The following is a 21,500-nucleotide window of genomic DNA, read 5'->3' on the forward strand; positions in this document are numbered from 1 at the left end:
ATCTTAAACTACCAAACCTAAAACATAAGGTAGGCAGAAGCGCATTTAAATATACAGGGGTGTGGAGGATTGGAACAAAATTCCAAGGGAAATTAAATTTGCCCAGTCCTTGAACATTTTTAAAAATATGTTGAAAAACTGGCTGATGGGCAAGCTAGAATAGTTCTGTATTTATCTATTTATTACCGGTATGTATTTATTGTTTTGTTTAGTGATCTATGATGGTGTCGTTGTAATGTCCATTATTGTGATTTTAGTCAACGCATGTTCTTCCTATATCATATGCTGTATTTATTTATTTGGACCACAATGGAATTACGTCTTTGACTTTTTGTGCAATCCTGATAATTCTGTACTGCTCTTTTTGAACGGTATCTTGAATATATCAAATAAATCAAATCATCATGTCATGTGAAAGCAGGGAATCATAGCTTCAAATTGACATATTGGTTGTTCAGTTTGACCCACCAGTTTTGGAGATATGGCTTATAGAGTAATGTCTTGCAGAGAAACAGCGAGTTGAGAAAACAGGCTTGAAAGGTTCACTTCTGTGGTCTCTAACATTACACCTAGCTACACGTTTAAGCATTTATTTCATATTTACATGTCTTCTGTGGTCTCTAACATTACACCTAGCTACATGTTTAAGCATTTATTTCATATTTACATGTCTTCTGTGGTCTCTAACATTACACCTAGCTACATGTTTAAGCATTTATTTCATATTTACATGTCGATTTCAGCTCTGACACTTATTTCAGACATGCTCTAGTATGTGAAGAGTCTGCCTGTGCTATAAACTCATTTTTCTCTTCTTTCGAAAAGCTGGAATTTGCGCGATTGTCTCTCGGTCAAATCTGGTCACAAATGAAGGTGAAGTAAAGCACTAAATCGAGTTCTCCTGATACCAGGTTTCCCTGCCCTGCATTGTAACTCGGTACAGCCAGGGGTTTCTGAGAATAGTTTATTTTCAGGGTAATTAATTCATTTCTTGATGAATTCATTAAGGAAATCCCTCCCTAGCTGTGATATAAGACACAGGTTCAGCCTGTGTCACTCCCTCCCTAGCTGTGATATAAGACACAGGTTCAGCCTGTGTCACTCCCTCCCTAGCTGTGATATAAGACACAGGTTCAGCCTGTGTCACTCCCTCCCTAGCTGTGATATAAGACACAGGTTCAGCCTGTGTCACTCCCTCCCTAGCTGTGATATAAGACACAGGTTCAGCCTGTGTCACTCCCTCCCTAGCTGTGATATAAGACACAGGTTCAGCCTGTGTCACTCGCATCGTAGCCTGGAAGGAAGGAAGGAAGCACTGTGAACACATCAATTCTACATGAGTGATTGTTCTTTCATCTTCATTTGCATTAACAGTGGTTTTCATGTCTATTCTATTCTATATTGGACTCCTATAGCAGTGTAGGGTATGGGGCGGCGGTGGCTCAGCGGTGGATGTTATACCGCAAGGTTGCCAGTTCGAACCCTGTGGGCTTCCCCAGAGTTAGTGTCCAAGTGTCCTTGAGCAAGACACTGAATACCTGATTGCCCCTGGTGTGTGTGTGTGTGTGTGTGTGTGTGTGTGTGTGTGTGTGTGTGTGTGTGTGTGTGTGTGTGTGTGCGTGTGTGCGTGTGTGCGCGTGCGCGCGTGCGCGAGCGCCCATTCTACATACAGTGAATCAATCAATCAATATTGTTGGCTTATAGCCGTGGTTCTCAACCAGTGGTCCACCAGTGAGGAGGGGGTTCCAGGTGGTCCTCCCCCAGCTAAACGCAATCATGTCACCCTCCTGGGATGCAGTACTGTACTCAGTACTGTACTCTAACGTCGTTGAAGTGGGACTCATAAAATAGTGCCAATAATCCATCCATCTGATCCTTGGGATCCTGGGGTCTCCTCCCAGTGGGACGTGATCCTTGGTCTGCCCCGGGGGTCTCCTCCCAGTGGGACGTGCCTCGAGGACCTCCCTAGGGAGACGCCCGAGAGGCATCCTATAACCAGATGCTCCTTTCCAAGCGAAGAAGCAGCGGTTCTACTCTGAGTCTCTCTCGTGTGACTGAAATCCTTTTTGACAGCATACTGTACGTTGTGCATGAATCAAGTGTCTTCTGTCCCAAGTTCCCAACATTGGGTCGTCGTACAAAACAAATATAGACAACATTCAAATCAACGCCAGAGGGATAACTAAAAACATTACAAATATTTCTTTATAATAATACAATTTTTGCACCGTTCAAAATAAAGATAACAGTTACCATCCAGTAGCGTAGTGGGACATTTCTCGTTCTCTTCTATGGCATCCAAATGTCCTATAGGCCTATAGTTCCATAGGGGTGACCACATGCTCCAAATGTCCTATAGGCCTATAGTTCCATAGGGGTGACCACATGCTCCAAATGTCCTATAGGCCTATAGTTCCATAGGGGTGACCACATGCTCCAAATGTCCTATAGGCCTATAGTTCCATAGGGGTGACCACATGCTCCAAATGTCCTATAGGCCTATAGTTCCATAGGGGTGACCACATGCTCCAAATGTCCTATAGGCCTATAGTTCCATAGGGGTGACCACATGCTCCAAATGTCCTATAGGCCTATAGTTCCATAGGGGTGACCACATGCTCCAAATGTCCTATAGGCCTATAGTTCCATAGGGGTGACCACATGCTCCAAATGTCCTATAGGCCTATAGTTCCATAGGGGTGACCACATGCTCCAAATGTCCTATAGGCCTATAGTTCCATAGGGGTGACCACATGCTCCAAATGTCCTATAGGCCTATAGTTCCATAAGGGTGACCACATGCTCCAACATGTATCTGTCTTTTGGTGAAGGTCATACGTGAGTTTCTCCAAAGGCAAGAAAGTAGAGGCTTGGGTAAGCCACATTTTAGCTGAGGGTACTTGGGGGGGTGGACCACAATAACAGAATACATTTTTTAGCAAGATATGTCTAATAGACGGGTGGAGCCAGGGTCCAAAGCCAAAGTACTGTCATGATACAATAATTAATGATACAAAAAAATGAAAGAATTTAGAACCTTGCCTAGGATTTGCTGTGTGAGAAAATGGACCTTCTTCCAGTATTGCGGAATTAGATCACACTTCCAGAAGACATGCATAATAGTACCTACTTCCTTTTCACACTTGAAGCAAAGTTCTGAGGCGTTCTGAGGCGTTCTGATTCAAAGTTCTGAGGCGTCGGGAAACATATTATGAAGACAGAGGGGAGTGGGATATGTTCTGTGGAAAAAAAATGAAATTTAATTCATGGATATTTATAGAAGTACATTTAGGAAATATCTTGTTACAGATGGAAATCCGCCCAAATATCCTCCTCCCATACTGGTTTCAGTGAGTCATAGGAGGAGGTACCAATATTACAGTATATGATATATATCTGAAATATGACCCTAACATCGGGGGTCATATTTTCCCCTCTCCTCTGACTTTACAAAAAGTGTCGGATTTGGATACTTGAAGAAGTCCCTTATTTGTAAGATTAAATTCTTCTTTTAGTTGTTGAAACGATTTCATAATACCAATACTATAAGTGTGCAATGTGGACAATACCCTAACTAAGCATGTAACGATACACTCAATGCCCTAACTAAGCATGTAACGATACACTCAATGCCCTAACTAAGCATGTAACGATACACTCAATGCCCTAACTAAGCATGTAACGATACACTCAATGCCCTAACTAAGCATGTAACGATACACTCAATGCCCTAACTAAGCATGTAACGATACACTCAATACCCTTTACTAAGCATGTAACGATACACTCAATGCCCTAACTAAGCATGTAACGATACACTCAATGCCCTAACTAAGCATGTAACGATACACTCAATGCCCTTTACTAAGCATGTAACGATACACTCAATGCCCTAACTAAGCATGTAACGATACACTCAATGCCCTAACTAAGCATGTAACGATACACTCAATGCCCTAACTAAGCATGTAACGATACACTCAATGTCCTAACTAAGCATGTAACGATACACTCAATGCCCTAACTAAGCATGTAACGATACACTCAATGCCCTAACTAAGCATGTAACGATACACTCAATGCCCTAACTAAGCATGTAACGATACACTCAATGCCCTTTACTAAGCATGTAACGATACACTCAATGCCCTTTACTAAGCATGTAACGATACACTCAATGTCCTAACTAAGCATGTAACGATACACTCAATGCCCTTTACTAAGCATGTAACGATACACTCAATGCCCTAACTAAGCATGTAACGATACACTCAATGCCCTAACTAAGCATGTAACGATACACTCAATGCCCTAACTAAGCATGTAACGATACACTCAATGCCCTAACTAAGCATGTAACGATACACTCAATGCCCTAACTAAGCATGTAACGATACACTCAATGCCCTTTACTAAGCATGTAACGATACACTCAATGCCCTAACTAAGCATGTAACGATACACTCAATGTCCTAACTAAGCATGTAACGATACACTCAATGCCCTTTACTAAGCATGTAACGATACACTCAATGCCCTTTACTAAGCATGTAACGATACACTCAATGCCCTAACTAAGCATGTAACGATACACTCAATGCCCTAACTAAGCATGTAACGATACACTCAATGCCCTAACTAAGCATGTAACGATACACTCAATGTCCTAACTAAGCATGTAACGATACACTCAATGCCCTAACTAAGCATGTAACGATACACTCAATGCCCTAACTAAGCATGTAACGATACACTCAATGCCCTAACTAAGCATGTAACGATACACTCAATGCCCTTTACTAAGCATGTAACGATACACTCAATGCCCTAACTAAGCATGTAACGATACACTCAATGTCCTAACTAAGCATGTAACGATACACTCAATGCCCTTTACTAAGCATGTAACGATACACTCAATGCCCTAACTAAGCATGTAACGATACACTCAATGCCCTTTACTAAGCATGTAACGATACACTCAATGCCCTAACTAAGCATGTAACGATACACTCAATGTCCTAACTAAGCATGTAACGATACACTCAATGCCCTTTACTAAGCATGTAACGATACACTCAATGCCCTTTACTAAGCATGTAACGATACACTCAATGTCCTAACTAAGCATGTAACGATACACTCAATGCCCTTTACTAAGCATGTAACGATACACTCAATGCCCTTTACTAAGCATGTAACGATACACTCAATGCCCTAACTAAGCATGTAACGATACACTCAATGCCCTTTACTAAGCATGTAACGATACACTCAATGCCCTAACTAAGCATGTAACGATACACTCAATGTCCTAACTAAGCATGTAACGATACACTCAATGCCCTTTACTAAGCATGTAACGATACACTCAATGCCCTTTACTAAGCATGTAACGATACACTCAATGCCCTAACTAAGCATGTAACGATACACTCAATGCCCTAACTAAGCATGTAACGATACACTCATTCCCTAACTAAGCATGTAACGATACACTCAATACCCTAACTAAGCATGTAACGATACACTCAATGCCCTAACTAAGCATGTAACGATACACTCAATGCCCTAACTAAGCATGTAACGATACACTCAATGTCCTAACTAAGCATGTAACGATACACTCAATGCCCTAACTAAGCATGTAACGATACACTCAATGCCCTAACTAAGCATGTAACGATACACTCAATGCCCTTTACTAAGCATGTAACGATACACTCAATGTCCTAACTAAGCATGTAACGATACACTCAATGTCCTAACTAAGCATGTAACGATACACTCAATGCCCTTTACTAAGCATGTAACGATACACTCAATGCCCTTTACTAAGCATGTAACGATACACTCAATGTCCTAACTAAGCATGTAACGATACACTCAATGCCCTTTACTAAGCATGTAACGATACACTCAATGCCCTAACTAAGCATGTAACGATACACTCAATGCCCTAACTAAGCATGTAACGATACACTCAATGCCCTTTACTAAGCATGTAACGATACACTCAATGCCCTAACTAAGCATGTAACGATACACTCAATGTCCTAACTAAGCATGTAACGATACACTCAATGCCCTTTACTAAGCATGTAACGATACACTCAATGCCCTAACTAAGCATGTAACGATACACTCAATGTCCTAACTAAGCATGTAACGATACACTCAATGCCCTAACTAAGCATGTAACGATACACTCAATGCCCTAACTAAGCATGTAACGATACACTCAATGCCCTAACTAAGCATGTAACGATACACTCAATGCCCTAACTAAGCATGTAACGATACACTCAATGCCCTTACTAAGCATGTAACGATACACTCAATGCCCTTTACTAAGCATGTAACGATACACTCAATGCCCTAACTAAGCATGTAACGATACACTCAATGCCCTTTACTAAGCATGTAACGATACACTCAATGCCCTAACTAAGCATGTAACGATACACTCAATGCCCTAACTAAGCATGTAACGATACACTCAATGCCCTAACTAAGCATGTAACGATACACTCAATGCCCTAACTAAGCATGTAACGATACACTCAATGCCCTAACTAAGCATGTAACGATACACTCAATGTCCTAACTAAGCATTTAACGATACACTCAATGCCCTAACTAAGCATGTAACGATACACTCAATGCCCTTTACTAAGCATGTAACGATACACTCAATGCCCTAACTAAGCATGTAACGATACACTCAATGCCCTAACTAAGCATGTAACGATACACTCAATGCCTTAACTAAGCATGTAACGATACACTCAATGCCTTAACTAAGCATGTAACGATACACTCAATGCCCTAACTAAGCATGTAACGATACACTCAATGCCCTTACTAAGCATGTAACGATACACTCAATGCCCTAACTAAGCATGTAACGATACACTCAATGCCCTAACTAAGCATGTAACGATACACTCAATGCCCTAACTAAGCATGTAACGATACACTCAATGCCCTAACTAAGCATGTAACGATACACTCAATGCCCTAACTAAGCATGTAACGATACACTCAATGCCCTTACTAAGCATGTAACGATACACTCAATGCCCTTTACTAAGCATGTAACGATACACTCAATGCCCTAACTAAGCATGTAACGATACACTCAATGCCCTTTACTAAGCATGTAACGATACACTCAATGCCCTAACTAAGCATGTAACGATACACTCAATGCCCTAACTAAGCATGTAACGATACACTCAATGCCCTAACTAAGCATGTAACGATACACTCAATGCCCTAACTAAGCATGTAACGATACACTCAATACCCTAACTAAGCATGTAACGATACACTCAATACCCTAACTAAGCATGTAACGATACACTCAATGCCCTAACTAAGCATGTAACGATACACTCAATACCCTAACTAACCATGTAACGATACACTCAATGCCCTAACTAAGCATGTAACGATACACTCAATACCCTAACTAAGCATGTAACGATACACTCAATGCCCTAACTAAGCATGTAACGATACACTCAATGCCCTTACTAAGCATGTAACGATACACTCAATGTCCTAACTAAGCATGTAACGATACACTCAATGCCCTAACTAAGCATGTAACGATACACTCAATGCCCTAACTAAGCATGTAACGATACACTCAATGCCCTAACTAAGCATGTAACGATACACTCAATGCCCTTTACTAAGCATGTAACGATACACTCAATGCCCTAACTAAGCATGTAACGATACACTCAATGCCCTAACTAAGCATGTAACGATACACTCAATGCCCTTTACTAAGCATGTAACGATACACTCAATGCCCTAACTAAGCATGTAACGATACACTCAATGCCCTTTACTAAGCATGTAACGATACACTCAATGCCCTAACTAAGCATGTAACGATACACTCAATGCCCTTTACTAAGCATGTAACGATACACTCAATGCCCTAACTAAGCATGTAACGATACACTCAATGCCCTTTACTAAGCATGTAACGATACACTCAATGCCCTTACTAAGCATGTAACGATACACTCAATGCCCTTACTAAGCATGTAACGATACACTCAATGCCCTTTACTAAGCATGTAACGATACACTCAATGCCCTAACTAAGCATGTAACGATACACTCAATGCCCTAACTAAGCATGTAACGATACACTCAATGCCCTAACTAAGCATGTAACGATACACTCAATGCCCTAACTAAGCATGTAACGATACACTCAATGCCCTTTACTAAGCATGTAACGATACACTCAATGCCCTTTACTAAGCATGTAACGATACACTCAATGCCCTAACTAAGCATGTAACGATACACTCAATGCCCTTTACTAAGCATGTAACGATACACTCAATGCCCTAACTAAGCATGTAACGATACACTCAATGCCCTTTACTAAGCATGTAACGATACACTCAATGTCCTAACTAAGCATGTAACGATACACTCAATGCCCTAACTAAGCATGTAACGATACACTCAATGCCCTAACTAAGCATGTAACGATACACTCAATGCCCTAACTAAGCATGTAACGATACACTCAATGCCCTAACTAAGCATGTAACGATACACTCAATGCCCTTTACTAAGCATGTAACGATACACTCAATGCCCTAACTAAGCATGTAACGATACACTCAATGCCCTAACTAAGCATGTAACGATACACTCAATGCCCTAACTAAGCATGTAACGATACACTCAATGCCCTTTACTAAGCATGTAACGATACACTCAATGCCCTTTACTAAGCATGTAACGATACACTCAATGCCCTAACTAAGCATGTAACGATACACTCAATGCCCTAACTAAGCATGTAACGATACACTCAATGCCCTAACTAAGCATGTAACGATACACTCAATGCCCTTTACTAAGCATGTAACGATACACTCAATGCCCTAACTAAGCATGTAACGATACACTCAATGCCCTTTACTAAGCATGCAACGATACACTCAATGCCCTAACTAAGCATGTAACGATACACTCAATGCCCTTTACTAAGCATGTAACGATACACTCAATGCCCTTTACTAAGCATGTAACGATACACTCAATGCCCTTTACTAAGCATGTAACGATACACTCAATGCCCTAACTAAGCATGTAACGATACACTCAATGCCCTAACTAAGCATGTAACGATACACTCAATGCCCTTTACTAAGCATGTAACGATACACTCAATGCCCTAACTAAGCATGTAACGATACACTCAATGCCCTTTACTAAGCATGTAACGATACACTCAATGCCCTAACTAAGCATGTAACGATACACTCAATGCCCTAACTAAGCATGTAACGATACACTCAATGCCCTTTAATAAGCATGCAACGATACACTCAATGTCCTAACTAAGCATGTAACGATACACTCAATGCCCTAACTAAGCATGTAACGATACACTCAATGCCCTAAATAAGCATGTAACGATACACTCAATGCCCTAACTAAGCATGTAACGATACACTCAATGCCCTTTACTAAGCATGTAACGATACACTCAATGCCCTTTACTAAGCATGTAACGATACACTCAATGCCCTTTACTAAGCATGTAACGATACACTCAATGCCCTAACTAAGCATGTAACGATACACTCAATGTATTTGGATATAAAAGAGTTAATCTTTTGGAAAAACTGTGTGTGGTAAATATCAGGGAAGATTTTGGAATAGATAATTTAAACGAGGTAAATTAATGTTCATACGGATTACGTTAATCCTGCCGAGCAGGGAATTCGGGAGGGTTGACCAGTTAGTTCAGTCTTGTTTAAGCATTTTTTTAAGCATTATGTTACACTTTAGCTATTGAAAAATAGCAGATCTACAAGCTCATAGCGCGGCACCGAGTGCCGCGCTACGAGCTTGTAGGTCTGCTATTTTAGAAAAATCGTGAAAATGCGGCACAAATCTTTGAATATATATTCTTTCAGAGCGAACGTTTTTAACTCATATCTTTCCTTCTGAGGGGTTCCTGGAATAACATGCTTTCAGATGGGGGGCGGAGGCATATTACATATATTTTTATGACTACATGAAATATTGAGCACCATTCATGATACAGAAACATGAGGTATTTCAGAAAACTGTCAGGATTTAGAAGAATTTTTTTTTAAATTTCGACGTCAGGCCTAAATGGGTTAATCTTGGAAACCAGGGGTGTGTAATTTGAGTCAATCAGATCTTTCAGATTAGAGGTAATGTTGATCCCCAAGTATTTGAAACCTGTCTTTGTCACCTGAAAGGGTGAGGATAACAGATCAATTTCTTCAGGAACGTTTTGGGGGCAGGGCCATTGACTTTCCTAAATTAACCTTATATCCTGATAACTGGCCACATTCTGATAGTGTTCAACACTGCATTAAAACCCATTTTGGACTGAGGTCGATAAAAAAAAGGCTTCTAAATCCTAACATTTTTCTGAAAAACCTATGTTTCTATGTCAGTGGTGCTCAACCTTTTTCATGTCAAGGACCCCCAGAATCATCTCTATTGGGCCATGGACCCCCATCTCAAAATATGTTGTTCCAGGGACCCCCCAGAAGCAAATATTTTAGTTAAAAATGTTCGCTCTGAAATATATATTCAATGATTTGCGCCACATTTTAACGATTAAAAAAAAATAGCAGAACTACAAGCTCGTGGCGCGCTATGAGCTTGTAGATCTGCTATTTTTCAATAGCTAAATTATAACATAATGATTGAAACACCAAAAGGGGTTCCCGCCCAAAATGGCTTAATTGAGGGGACTGGGTTGGACAAGTATAAAAGGTCGTCGTCGGCGTATAACGATATTTTGTGTTCCTTTTCTCCTATAAGGATTCCCTTTTATGTCTTCACTGGACCATATGGCTTCTGCCAGTGGCTCAATGGCCGCGGAGAACAAAAGTGGGGACAGGGGGTGGCCTTGTCTGCAGGATCTCCGTACATGTGTAACCCATTTTGGGCGGGAACCCCTTTTGGTGTTAGCATTATGTTATGCCTTAGCTATTTTAAAAAAATCGAAGAACCACTGACATAGAAACATAGCTTTTTCAGAAAACTGTCAGGATGTAGAAGACATTTTTAGAATCTGATCTCAGGTCAAAATGGGTTAAAGTTACCTTTGAACAGCTACTGCACCGACCGCTGAGTTGCTTGTCATGAAAATCCACTTTAAAACGGTGTAATCGCTTGTTGTAATGTAGAAAAATATTCCAAAGTGCTGACAGAGCGGACGGGGCTCAGCCGCGCGCTGCTTCCCTTAACCCTTTGCACATTTTGCGATGACGTCATCAAAACGCGTCTCATATCCCATTACGTCCGGTGGATTGCCCGTATGACTTAAAACTGATTTAAAAACGTGGATTAAACAATGAAAACATAACTCGGGCAACTCGCGAACCGCAGGGAAAGTGTTCTACAATTAACTCGAGCAAGTGTTAAAACTGTGACTGTGATTCCAGATGGTGAGTGAGCCGAGGAAGACAAGTGTTAAAACTGTGACTGTGATTCCAGATGGTGAGTGAGCCGAGGAAGACAAGTGAGCCGAGGAAGACAAGCCGGTCGTGAAGGAAGGAAGGAAGGCGCCGGACCGCTGGACTCGCTCCCCCAGTGCCGCCGCCGCCCCTCCCCCCTCCCCTCGCAGCGGCCGGTGGCCTCTCAGCTAGCAGCTAGCATCTCTCCGCTAGCATGTCGGGGGGGGTGTCGGCGTGGCTGCCCTTCGCCCGGGCGGCGGCCATCGGCTGGATGCCCGTGGCCAACCTGCCCATGCCCGTGGCGCCCTCCGGTGGGCAGGACCACCACCACCACCGCAAGGACGAGCTGGTGGTGCTGAACGTGAGCGGCCGGCGCTTCCAGACGTGGCGGCAGACGCTGGAGCGCTACCCGGACACGCTGCTGGGCAGCTCGGAGAAGGAGTTCTTCTACGACGAGGCGTCGCGCGAGTACTTCTTCGACCGCGACCCCGACGTGTTCCGCAGCGTGCTGAACTTCTACCGCACGGGCCGGCTGCACTACCCGCGCTACGAGTGCATCTGCAGCTACGACGACGAGCTGGCCTTCTTCGGCATCATCCCCGAGATCATCGGAGACTGTTGTTACGAAGAGTATAAGGACCGCAAGAGGGAGCTAGCAGAGAGACTGCAGGTTATTACTATTATTACTACTACTATCAATATTACTATTACTACTACTACTAGTATTACTGTGGTTACGAAGAGTACAAGGACCGCAAGAGGGAGTTATCAGAGAGACTGCAGGTTATTACTATTATTACTACTACTATTAATATTACTATTACTACTACTACTATTATTACTGTTGTTACGAAGAGTACAAGGACCGCAAGAGGGAGTTAGCAGAGAGACTGCAGGTATTACTATTATTACTACTACTATTAATATTACTATTACTACTGGGCGACTGTGGCTCAAGAGGTAGAGCAGGTCGTCCAATGATCCATGGGTCGGCGGTTCGAATCCCGGCTCCTCCTGTCTACATGTCGAAGTGTCCTTGGGCAAGACACTGAACCCCAAATTGCTCCCGATGTGCTGGTTGGTACCTTGCATGGCTTCCGCCGCAATCGGTGTATGAATGTGCATGTGAATGGGTGAATGTAATGCACACTATGTAAAGCGCCTTGGATAAAGGCGCTATATAAATGCACCATTTACTACTACTACTATTATTACTGTTTTTACGAAGAGTACAAGGACCTCAAGAGGGAGTTAGCAGAGAGACTGCAGGTTATTACTATTATTACTACTACTATCAATATTACTATTACTACTACTACTATTATTACTGTTGTTACGAAGAGTACAAGGACCGCAAGAGGGAGCTAGCAGAGAGACTACAGGTAAGAAGGGATTGTTGTTGTTATTATTATTAACAGTGATGCAAATAGACTGCATTCTGCATCCTAAGGCCCAAACCACACCAAAGGGTCGGGACGAGACAGAACACCTAGCACGCCCGGGGTTATTTAATCCATTACATTATAGCGCCCAGTCGATTTATAAACACGGACCACTTTTACAGACGGACCGGATGTTGTTGTGAATGTGTGTGTAGCAGCTAACAATAGCCACGCCACTCTAGAGGCGATCGACAACAACGGGAGGTAAGAATAAATCTATCGCGACTAGCGACTGGACCGCGGAGCGCCGTCTAACACAGGATGTTTTTTTCATAATTCGACGGGATGATTTAGATCGAGAGTTATTAATGTTTTAAGATTTTCGTTTTCGACGGCTAAACAGGGGAGGGAGTTTTTCGATGACCTCTCTGGGCAGCATGGAAGGTTAGTGTTACGCAACATCGAGGATTGCCCAGCAGGCGCTCCTAGGCTGTGGAGCCATGCGATCCGTTCTCATATCAATAAACTTCGTCTTTTGGACAATACTTCGTCCTGGGCGTCGGGCGTTACTAATAGATAAGACGAAGATACTTCGTCCTGGGCGTCGGGCGTTACTAATAGATAAGACGAAGATACTTCGTCCTGGGCGTCGGGCGTTACTAATAGATAAGACGAAGATACTTCGTCCTGGGCGTCGGGCGTTACTAATAGATAAGACGAAGATACTTCGTCCTGGGCGTCGGGCGTTACTAATAGATAAGACGAAGATACTTCGTCCTGGGCGTCGGGCGTTACTAATAGATAAGACGAAGATACTTCGTCCTGGGTGTTCTAGGTGTTAATGGTATCCCGAGCCGCCAACGACGCCATTAACGTGTTATTTTGTGTTCTAATTAATGATAAACCTAGAAAGTTGGCTTACCGCTAATCAAAGCTCTCATCGATCGGCAGCTCTATGTTCAACTTGGCATGTAATAAATGTTCCGTCCCTCATCCCCGCTACAGGACGACATAGACGAGAACAAGGACACCAAGCCTCCCAACATGACGTGCAGAGAGACCATGTGGCGAGCCTTCGAGAACCCTCACACCTCCACCATGGCGCTGGTGTTCTACTACGTCACCGGCTTCTTCATCGCCATCTCCGTCCTCACCAACGTGGTGGAGACGGTGCCCTGCGGTACCGCGCCCCACCACAAGGAGGTGCCGTGCGGCGACCGCTACACGGTGGGTTGAGTTTTCTTTTTTAACATTGGTCCAGTTACCATTACCAGTTAACATTACCCGTCAGATGACGGGTTCAGATTTAACCCTGGAGGTCGCCGAACCCGTCAGATGGCGGGTTGTAAGGGTTATATCGATACCAAGCAGCCGAAGCTCAACACTAACCTTCCATGCTGCCCAGGCTGCTAGACAGGCCCCCAGGCTGCTAGACAGCGCCCCCAGGCTGCTAGACAGCACCCCCAGGCTGCTAGACAGGCCCCCAGGCTGCTAGACAGGCTGCTAGACAGGCCCCCAGGCTGCTAGACAGGCCCCCAGGCTGCTAGACAGCACCCCCAGGCTGCTAGACAGCACCCCCAGGCTGCTAGACAGCACCCACCAGGCTGCTAGACAGCGCCTACGTTCTTCCCATTGTGAGGATCAATGCGCGCGCCTCCCATAAGGATCCACTCATTGTCGTTTCTTTGTTGCTTGTTTTCTCCGAAAAATACTAAGTTGTTGTTTTAGTCCAAACCGCCCGGCGTTCAGATGTAAACAGTGATGTCTGATGTCGGCTGCTGCTCGAAAAAAGTTTTGGCCCCTCCTCTCGTTGTATCGGGCTGTGTGGGCGGAAATGGAACGGCGCCTATATATAGGGGATATAGCTGGCTGCCTGCGGTCATTTCAAATGAACAGCAGGGGGCGCTGAAAGTGTTAACCCATTTTGGACTGAGTTTGACTTAAAAAAATGCTTCTAAATCCTAACATCTTTCTGAAAAACATATGTTTCTATGGCAGTGGTGCTCAACCTTTTTCATGTCAAGGACCCCCAGAATTATCTATTGGGCCACAGACCCCCATCTCAAAATATGTAGTTCCAGGGACCCCCCAGAGGCAGATATTTTAGTTAAAAATGTTCGCTCTGAAATATATATTCAATGATTTGCGCCACATTTTAACGATTTTTCAAAAATAGCAGACCTACAAGCTCGTAGCGCGCCACTCGGTGGTCTGCTATTTTTCAATAGCTAAAGTATAACATAATGCTTAAAACACCAACAGGGGTTCCCGCCCAAAATGGGTTAATGATACACGTGTGTTTCCCGTGTTTCCCCACCAGGTGGCGTTCTTCTGCATGGACACGGCGTGTGTGCTCCTCTTCACCGTGGAGTACCTGGCGCGTCTGTTCGCGGCGCCGTGCCGCGTGCGTTTCGCGCGGTCCGTCATGTCGGTCATCGACGTGGTGGCCATCCTGCCGTACTACATCGGCCTGGTGATGACCGACAACGAGGACGTGAGCGGAGCCTTCGTCACGCTGCGCGTGTTCAGAGTGTTCCGCATCTTCAAGTTCTCACGACACTCGCAGGTAACTCTTGGTGTTTTAAAGGAGCATTCAGTGATTTGAGTGATTTGGAAAACCACCCAGTCCGCCCCGGTAACAAAATGTGCACATGCACGCTCTACAGTGGGGGGAAGTGCAACAGGCCAACAGCATGTGCACCAAGGCCCGCCCCCACTCGATCATGATTGGAGGAAGGCCCCTCTCATCCTGATTGGATGAAGGCTTTGCCACCCGCCACCAAAACTGAAACTAGGGTTTTTTGACCCCAGGGGCTCACTGGGAACAGGGAGGAACTCCTTATATGGTCAGCACACTCTATAGTAGGGAGGATTATCCAGAAAAAAAGAAAAAATAAGTGATATTTAGATTAAGTCAAATCACTGAATATACCTTTAAGCATTATGTTATACTTTAGGTATAAAAAAAAGCAGATCTACAAGCTCGTAGCGCCGCACTGAGTGCCGCGCTACGCACGCTATGAGCTTGTAGGTCTGTTATTTTTGAAAAATCTTTGAATATATATTCTTTGAACGTTTTTAACTCAAATCTTTGCTTCTGATGGGTAACTGGAACAACATATTTTCAGATGGGGGTCGGTGGCCAATTACGTATATTTTTTGCAGTCCTTGACATGAAACATAGTTTTTCAGAAAACTGTCAGTATTTAGAAGACATTTTTTAAATTTCGATGTCAGGCCTAAATGGTTTACTTTACACAGTCCTCAGTGGTGCAGCACTCCGCTCCTCTGTCTGTCTGTCTGTCTGTCTGTCTGTCTGTCTGTCTGTCTGTCTGTCTGTCTGTGTAAATGGTAAATGGTGCTTTTATATAGCGCCTTTATCCAAGATAATTGACACTGGTGGGTGAAAAAAATGGGTTTCAAAATTGTGCGATAAGAAATTATAAAAAAATATACACCCCATTAGCATAACTAGACCTGTACGTGCCTGTCGCAGTCGGCCTGTACGTGCCTGTCCTGTACGTGCCTGTCGCAGTAGGCCTGTCGCAGTAGGCCTGTCGCAGTCGGCCACAGGCCTACTTGGGAACGATGTTGCTGTTTTGTCAAACGGAAGTCCTCAATTTGAGACGTGTGCTGCTGTGTCGGCTAATCAATTCAGCCCACTGGCAGAGCCTGATTGGTTGAGCCTCAATTGGCTCAGGCAGAGGCTGGAAAGTGCACAGGTGAAAGGAGTTGGCCTCATTAGGCCCACTGGCAGAGCCTGACCAGAGCCTTTTGTGGTGGTTCTGGAGAACTGTGAGTCCGACCGACTCGATACTTGTGTGTCGGATGTGAAGTCGGTGGGTCAAACGGTTCTCGAGTTACGTGCATGACGGCCGGTCTCCACCGGGCGCGTCAGCGTCGCGTCTCCGTCACCGTCAGGGAATGTTCCCTTTTTAATCAATGAAGGGTGGCTCCACTGCCCGCGTTGACGGAGACGCGACGCGTGCATTAAAATTGAACCGGTGCGTTTTTTGACGCGACGCGACGGAGACGCAACGCGTCCGGTGGAGCCCTGGCGTTACACACACGCACACACGCAGACAGAGACGTGGGACATTTATAGTAGGATTAGGGTAAATGCACTTTCCAGCAGGGCCTCCGCATCCTGGGCTACACTCTGAAGAGCTGCTATGAACATGTATCTCCATGGTCCTCTCCACCCCCCTCAGGGCCTCCGCATCCTGGGCTACACTCTGAAGAGCTGCTATGACCATGTATCTCACCATGGTCCTCTCCACCCCCCTCAGGGCCTCCGCATCCTGGGCTACACTCTGAAGAGCTGCTATGAACATGTATCTCCATGGTCCTCTCCACCCCCCTCAGGGCCTCCGCATCCTGGGCTACACTCTGAAGAGCTGCTATGACCATGTCCTCATCATGGTCCTCTCCACCCCCCTCAGGGCCTCCGCATCCTGGGCTACACTCTGAAGAGCTGCTATGACCATGTCCTCACCATGGTCCTCTCCACCCCCCTCAGGGCCTCCGCATCCTGGGCTACACTCTGAAGAGCTGCTATGACCATGTATCTCCATGTCTCACCATGTATCTCCGTGTTTTACCATGGTCCTCTCCACCCCCCTCAGGGCCTCCGCATCCTGGGCTACACTCTGAAGAGCTGCGCCTCAGAGCTGGGCTTCCTGCTGTTCTCTCTCACCATGGCCATCATCATCTTCGCCACGGTCATGTTCTACGCCGAGAAGGGCTCCTCCTCCTCCAAGTTCACCTCCATCCCCGCCTCCTTCTGGTACACCATCGTCACCATGACTACGCTCGGGTAAGGATGCGTACACACGTCGACACCATTTCTGTTGAGCACACGCGTGCGCCGCCACGTGTGTGTGTGTGTGTGTGTGTGTGTGTGTGTGTGTGTGTGTGTGTGTGTGTGTGTGTGTGTGTGTGTGTGTGTGTGTGTGTGTGTGTGTGTGTGTGTGTGTGTGTGTGTGTGTGTGTGTGTGTGTGTGTGTGTGTGTGTGTGTGTGTGTGTGTGTCACACAGGCTTGTGTCTTGAAGGTTCAAGGTTTAAAGTCGAGGTGCAATGGCTTTTATAGTTGGCGTATACGCCGACGACACTCCGCTGTTTGAGTGCAAATAACGTGCGTGCGGGCCGTCGCACGCACGTACTTTTGTTTGTGTGTTTGTATCGTTGCGTGTTACGGAGGCATGTGTGTTCAAGGTTTCAAGGTTTGTGTGTGTTGTTCCGTCTTGTGTACAGAACGATGCAGCAGAGTGTGTTTTGGTTTGTCTTCCTTCAGACGATGCAGCAGCGTAGATAACAGTAATAGATAACAGCTTTTTAGCTCTTTGCTAAAAAGCTGTACTGTACCGTATGTGGGAGGAAGTGCTTTGAGACTGCGTGGCCGTTTTCTGTGTGTGTGTGTGTGTGTGTGTGTGTGTGTGTGTGTGTGTGTGTGTGTGTGTGTGTGTGTGTGTGTGTGTGTGTGTGTGTGTGTGTGTGTGTGTGTGTGTGTGTGTGTGTGTGTGTGTGTGTGTGTGTGTGTGTGTGTGTGTGTGTGTAACAACTACATGGTTTTCCTTTTCTCTGGTCCTTTCTCCTTCTTGACAGTTTGTTCATGTACTTGACTGTACGAGGGAAGAAGCTTTTCTTTTTGCAGTCTATTGCATGTGTGGCTTTGAGACGTGTAGCCGCTTTTCATCCATGTGTTCGATTATCTGGCCCGACATCATTAGACTTAAGGCCGCAAAATAATACATTGGTCTCCGGTTGCCGACCGACTCTATTAAATATGTGCGACCCAAATTATTTTATTGGCATTTGGTGAAAAAATTTGGGCTCACTGGGAACAGGGAGGAACTCCTTATATGGTCAGCACACTCTATAGTAGGGAGGATTATCCAGAAAAAAAGAAAAAATAAGTGATATTTAGATTAAGTCAAATCACTGAATATACCTTTAAGCATTATGTTATACTTTAGGTATAAAAAAAAGCAGATCTACAAGCTCGTAGCGCCGCACTGAGTGCCGCGCTACGCGCGCTATGAGCTTGTAGGTCTGTTATTTTTGCTACCCTCCTTCCCACAAAAAATAAAATAAATAAATAAAATAAAATAAATTCCCTACCTACTCAGCCCAAAAATGACCAATCGGAGACAACGTATTATTTTTGCATGGCCTCGCCCATTTAGACCTGAGGACAATTCTACAAATGCCTTCTAATTCCTGACAGTTTTCTGAAAAAACCCTATGTTTCTATGTCAGTGGTTCTCAAACTATTTCATGTCAAGGACCTCTGAAAATATGTAGTTCCAGGAACCTTCCAGAAGCAAAGATTTGACTTAAAAACGTTCGCTCTGAAAGAATATATATATACTCAAAGATTTGCGCCACATTTTCACGATTTTTCAAAAATAGCAGAGCTAAAAGAGCTTGTTATTTGTTATTTGTCAACAGCTAAAGCATAACATAAATGCTTAAAACACAAAGGGGTTCCAGCCAAGAATGGGTTAAACCATAATGCTCTAGTCAGTGAACCAGTGACCGCACGGGAAGACAAGACAGACCACATGTATATATTATATCGCTGTTTGCAAAACCAGTGACAGAAAGACAGATAAATCAATTTCCATTAAAGAAAACCCAACGAGACACATTTGTGTGATTCTGACTGCAGACAACAGGGCTGGTCCTTTTAGGGAGAGAAACGAGACAACAGGGCTGGTCCTTAGGGAGAGAAACGAGACAACAGGGCTGGTCCTTAGAGAGAGATACAACAGGGCTGGTCCTTAGGGAGAGAAACGAGACAACAGGGCTGGTCCTTAGGGAGAGAAACGAGACAACAGGGCTGGTCCTTTAGGGAGAGAAACGAAACAACAGGGCTGGTCCTTAGGGAGAGAAACGAGACAACAGGGCTGGTCCTCAGGGAGAGAAACGAGACAACAGGGCTGGTCCTTAGGGAGAGAAACAGGGCTGGTCCTTAGGGAGAGAAACAGGGCTGGTCCTTAGGGAGAGAAACAGGGCTGGTCCTTAGGGAGAGAAACGAGACAACAGGGCTGGTCCTTAGGGAGAGAAACAGGGCTGGTCCTTAGAGAGAGAAACGAGACAACAGGGCTGGTCCTTAGGGAGAGAAACGAGACAACAGGGCTGGTCCTTAGGGAGAGAAACGAGACAACAGGGCTGGTCCTTAGGGAGAGAAACGAGACAACAGGGCTGGTCCTTAGGGAGAGAAACAGGGCTGGTCCTTAGAGAGAGAAACGAGACAACAGGGCTGGTCCTTAAGGAGAGAAACAGGGCTGGTCCTTAGAGAGAGAAACGAGACAACAGGGCTGGTCCTTAGGGAGAGAAACAGGGCTGGTCCTTAAAGAGAGAAACAGGGCTGGTCCTTAGAGAGAGAAACGAGACAACAGGGCTGGTCCTTAGGGAGAGAAACAGGGCTGGTCCTTAGAGAGAGAAACGAGACAACAGGGCTGGTCCTTAGAGAGAGAAACGAGACAACAGGGTGGTCCTTAGAGAGAGACAACAGGGCTGGTCCTTAGGGAGAGAAACGAGACAACAGGGCTGGTCCTTAGGGAGAGAAACGAGACAACAGGGCTGGTCCTTAGGGAGAGAAACGAGACAACAGGGCTGGTCCTTAGGGAGAGAAACGAGACAACAGGGCTGGTCCTTAGGGAGAGAAACAGGGCTGGTCCTTAGGGAGAGAAACGAGACAACAGGGCTGGTCCTCAGGGAGAGAAATGAGACAACAGGGCTGGTCCTTAGGGAGAGAAACGAGACAACAGGGCTGGTCCTTAGGGAGAGAAACAGGGCTGGTCCTTAGGGAGAGAAACGAGACAACAGGGCTGGTCCTCAGGGAGAGAAACGAGACAACAGGGCTGGTCCTTAGAGAGAGAAATGAGACAACAGGGCTGGTCCTCAGGGAGAGAAACGAGACAACAGGGCTGGTCCTTAGAGAGAGAAACGAGACAACAGGGCTGGTCCTTAGGGAGAGAAACGAGACAACAGGGCTGGTCCTTAAGGAGAGAAACAGGGCTGGTCCTTAGGGAGAGAAACAGGGCTGGTCCTTAGGGAGAGAAACAGGGCTGGTCCTTAGGGAGAGAAACAGGGCTGGTCCTTAGAGAGAGAAACGAGACAACAGGGCTGGTCCTTAGGGAGAGAAACGAGACAACAGGGCTGGTCCTTAAGGAGAGAAACAGGGCTGGTCCTTAGGGAGAGAAACAGGGCTGGTCCTTAAGGAGAGAAACAGGGCTGGTCCTTAGGGAGAGAAACAGGGCTGGTCCTTAGAGAGAGAAACAGGGCTGGTCCTTAGGGAGAGAAACAGGGCTGGTCCTTAGGGAGAGAAACGAGACAACAGGGCTGGTCCTTAGGGAGAGAAACGAGAGGCAGCTTCACAAGCTTCCTCTTTTCTCCTCTGTAATGGCCGTGGCATCGCCTGGCCTCTCCACGTCACCCCGTGGGAGTGAAGACACGCACGCACGCACGCACGCACGCACGCACGCACGCACGCACGCACGCACGCACGCACGCACGCACGCACGCACGCACGCACGCACGCACGCACGCACAGACACACACACACACACACACACACACACACACACATACACAGACAGATAGACAGACAGACAGACAGAC

At 45.2% G+C, this 21,500-nt stretch overlaps 1 protein-coding gene across 1 annotated transcript in view; it reads left to right on the forward strand.

Moving 5' to 3' along the window:
• Positions 1–17,691, forward strand: part of LOC306919599 (A-type voltage-gated potassium channel KCND3-like) — a gene marked incomplete at its 3' end in the record, with an annotated part of 20,957 nt that extends 3,266 nt beyond the window's left edge. The window contains exons 2-5 of the mRNA XM_079532355.1: positions 11,530–12,159; positions 13,877–14,098; positions 15,192–15,437; positions 17,497–17,691. Coding sequence (XP_079388481.1) covers positions 11,704–12,159; positions 13,877–14,098; positions 15,192–15,437; positions 17,497–17,691 — 1,119 coding nt within the window. The 5' untranslated portion in view covers positions 11,530–11,703. The remainder of the gene's footprint in view (positions 1–11,529; positions 12,160–13,876; positions 14,099–15,191; positions 15,438–17,496) is intronic.
• Positions 17,692–21,500: the final 3,809 nt, after the last annotated feature.

This window comes from Electrona antarctica (assembly GCF_951216825.1).
Source record: "Electrona antarctica genome assembly, contig: scaffold_870, whole genome shotgun sequence".
NCBI classification, from domain to species: domain Eukaryota; kingdom Metazoa; phylum Chordata; class Actinopteri; order Myctophiformes; family Myctophidae; genus Electrona; species Electrona antarctica.